The 3418-nt window shown below is 51.9% G+C and overlaps 1 protein-coding gene across 1 annotated transcript in view; it reads left to right on the forward strand.

The window, feature by feature from the left end:
- Nucleotides 1-3198, forward strand: part of CADM1 (cell adhesion molecule 1) — a 74156-nt gene extending 70958 nt beyond the window's left edge. Inside the window, exons 11-12 of the mRNA XM_019543122.1 lie at nt 458-589; nt 1989-3198. Of these exons, the coding sequence (XP_019398667.1) occupies nt 458-589; nt 1989-2107 (251 nt within the window). The 3' untranslated portion in view covers nt 2108-3198. The remainder of the gene's footprint in view (nt 1-457; nt 590-1988) is intronic.
- The last annotated feature ends 220 nt before the right edge of the window (nt 3199-3418 follow it).

Raw genomic sequence — 3418 nt, forward strand, 5'->3', positions numbered from 1 at the left:
GTACTGATATGAACGGGCCCCCGTGGTATCTCGGTACCTCCGGGACTTAAAAGTCCTCCCGTCATTGCATCGCTCCCTTTGCTGGGCGCGGGGAGTGGAAACGGGGGCCAAAGCGCGGGCAGGTCTTTGAAAAGTAATGCACTCTGTGGCTCCCTTCCTCCTCTTCTCCCACTCCTAGCTTGTGCCGCACCAAGCTAGCGGTGCTGCTGCTGCCTCTGCTGCTGCTTCTAATGGAAACTCCCTTGCCAACCGATCAGCCGGCTCAGTCAGCCTTGGCTGGGCCCGCCTGCTGCTTTGCCTGATCTGATCTCTCTGGCTAGCTCCACGCCATACCCCCCGCTCCGGCCTCCCAAAGTGCGAGGGCTGGCTTTTCCAGCCGCGGAGACAGCTGCAGCCCCGATCTTCCGGTGAGCCCCTAATAAGTGCCACATTCCTATTCCTCTTCTGATCTCGGCAGATTCTCGAGCAGGTGAGGAAGGGTCGATAAGGACCGTGGACCACGCAGTGATCGGCGGAGTCGTCGCCGTGGTGGTGTTCGCAATGCTCTGCCTGCTCATCATATTAGGGCGATACTTTGCGAGACATAAAGGTAAGCCGAGGGCAGGCACGAAAGCTGGAAGGAAGCTGCATGCGTGCGCTTCACGGTGCTCGGCGGTGGTAGCCCTCCATCCCATGTCATCCGCTGGCAACGCGGGACGCTGAGCTTTGTCGCTCTTGCCAAGAGAAGGAAAACGGGCCTCACGGAGGAAAAGGCAGGAGGACTTTGATAGTGAGAGCAATTTCTGGTCCATCACAGACATGGAGATGAAGGCTTGTTAGGTGAGGTCTGCAGCTGGTGTGGACCCACGTAGCATCCAGCTGGAGGTCTAGCCCATTAAATTAACTCTGTGCCGGGAGGTAACAAGGGACAAGGAAGGGTTTTGCTGTTAAACTGACCCTGAATATCAGTCAGCTCTTCAAGTAGTCTCTGCTTGTTCCCGCTCATGGGATGCACTTCGAGGCGCAGTCTTCATGGTAGCCCGCACTTGACTTTTGAGCATAAGAGATGGCAAGACATAATGTCAGGGTAGGATGTGGCCAAACCTCAGCTTTTCTCTGAAGTTTATGACCCAGGTCTAACGTTGTTCATAATAAAGTGGGTTTAAGCCACCTGGCAGTCAGCATTGACCAGTCTGTATGAGGGATGGTTTAATACTGAAGGAAACTTAAGGCTGAGCAGGCCACTTGGGAAGTGCTGGGAAAATCTGGCAGTAGGCTGGAGGGGGTGAAGGAGACAGGGGTCCTGAGCAGTAAAGAGGATGGGAGAGAACTGAGGAGGAAGGCAAGACAGGGGGCATGACATGGACAGTGGGGGAAAGGAGAAATTAGACTAAAATACATAAAACTTAGAGCGCAAGAGCAGGCCTCGTCAAGTCAAGGGCATGAAATGCTTGGCATGGCACTGGGCTGTATTTGCACTCACATTTGGACCCTGGTGGGTTTTAAGTGGCACGAAGTAACATAAACGGGTCTTTCCCCTCTCGCGGATCAGAGCTGGAGGGGGAGCGGGTGAGATGCTGCTGGTGCCCCTTGCACAGGCGTGCTCAGCGCTGCAGGCTCCCGCTGCTCGGCCCTGCCACTTTCCCCTTCAATGCTACAGCACGGTTTTAAAAAGAAAGTCTCGTAGCGCTGGTCCTGAGGCCCTTCTTAGCTGGCTGCGCAGTCTGCTTGCTTGTTTGGCTCTTCACCAGGCGCCGGGTTACGATGCTCTGAGCGGGAGCCCCGTGGCCTCCACAGAGATGCTGGAGCGATGGCCCCCACTGGAAGGGCTGGGGGCTGGGCAAGGCAGCACTGACGAGTCTCGGCTCCCGGGGCACGGCGCGCTGTTTAATCCTGAATCCCTCTCCCGATGGCTTTTCTTCCCCTTTCCCCTAGCTCGACTGCGGTGTAGCAGTTCGCCCAGAGCCTGTCCGTGAGTCCCCAGAACTACCTTGCTGCTTTCTTTCCAGGTACATACTTCACTCACGAAGCCAAAGGAGCAGACGATGCAGCCGACGCAGACACAGCGATAATCAATGCAGAAGGAGGACAGAACAACTCCGAAGAAAAGAAAGAGTACTTCATCTAGATCAGCCTTGGTTCCAATGAGGTGTCCAACCGTGGACGGTTACTGGCCCAATTTAGATGATAAAGAGACAGTGATGTTGAAAGTTGCGACCAGCTTGTGTCTTTTTCTTTTTCCTTTTTTTTTTCCTTTTTTTTTCTTTTTCAAACGAATGGCTGGAGAGATGCGAGACTACGAGGGTCCGGGATTTGCTGTGTAAAAATGTTCTTTGTAAAGTACACTCTGCTGTTCGACACCTCAGCTTGTTTGGGTTTTCTTTTTTGGCCAAGTCCAGCTTGGATTTAGTTTAGTTAAGTCATTTGCAGAAAATTCTGTGCCTTGTTTTTTTTGTTCGTTTGGGTTTTGGTTTTCTGGGAGGGGGAGCGGGAGGGTCGGGGGGGACGGGGTCTGTGTGTGTGTTCGTTTCTTCTTCTTCCCCCCCCCCCTTTCTATTCTCTTTTTGGAATTGCCTGCTGGGACCCCTTGGAATAGGTTTATTTTTTCAAGCCTTTTTTTTTTCCTCCCTTTTCTTTTCTTCCCCCTTTTGTTTGATCTCTGCTCTTTTTTCCGTTCAGATCTCGATCTCATCAGAGGAGAACCAGCACACTTTAGATTTCATCGTTTGCAATTCATTGTATCCATAACCCATTCTTCTCTGTTGTCGTAAAGGTTTGGATGAGCAAGCGCTGGGGACGGTTTGTGGCTGCCCATGTTTCAAATGCTTTATGTGGTGGAGACTAGAAAATAGGCTGTGACTCAAAATGTACTCCGGTAGCTGTGGAGAGACATTACTGCACAGGGTTATCTGCAAGTGAGGCATGTCACTACGTGATTGAATCTGTCTTTAATTCTGTGTCTGTAGACTGCTCTCGGTGTAGGGATCCTCACGCTGTCTGGACAGGTTCGGGGCATGAAGGGATCCTCTTCCTTGTTGCCCTGAACAAACCTGACAGATGAGGGCTGTTCCTTTTATGCAAGTGGACAAATTTGAGTGGCCACAGGAGGGAAAAGGGGTCGGGGGGGGGGAGGTAGTTCTGCTCTGATTATTTCCAAACAATCCTGTCAAGCTTCCCCAGTCGGCTTTACTTCTCCTTAATTTGTTGGAAAAAGAGGGATAAAACAAAAAACAAAACTTTGCGGTGTGCAAAGGGCTGTAAATGAGCAGTTTTTATTTTCTTCTTCCTCCTCGCCTTTGTGCTTCGTTAGGGAAGGCGGCTGGATGTGGTCTGCATGCGCTCGGTATTGCAGAGCTTTGTCCTGCTGCGAGATCCAGCAAGCGGCTGTGTGAAACTTTCGTTCCATCAGATCTGGACTTGACAAAGGCAGGAGGGACAA

This window comes from Crocodylus porosus, unplaced genomic scaffold (assembly GCF_001723895.1).
Source record: "Crocodylus porosus isolate Cpor-Errol unplaced genomic scaffold, CroPor_comp1, whole genome shotgun sequence".
Classification (NCBI taxonomy): Eukaryota; Metazoa; Chordata; order Crocodylia; family Crocodylidae; genus Crocodylus; species Crocodylus porosus.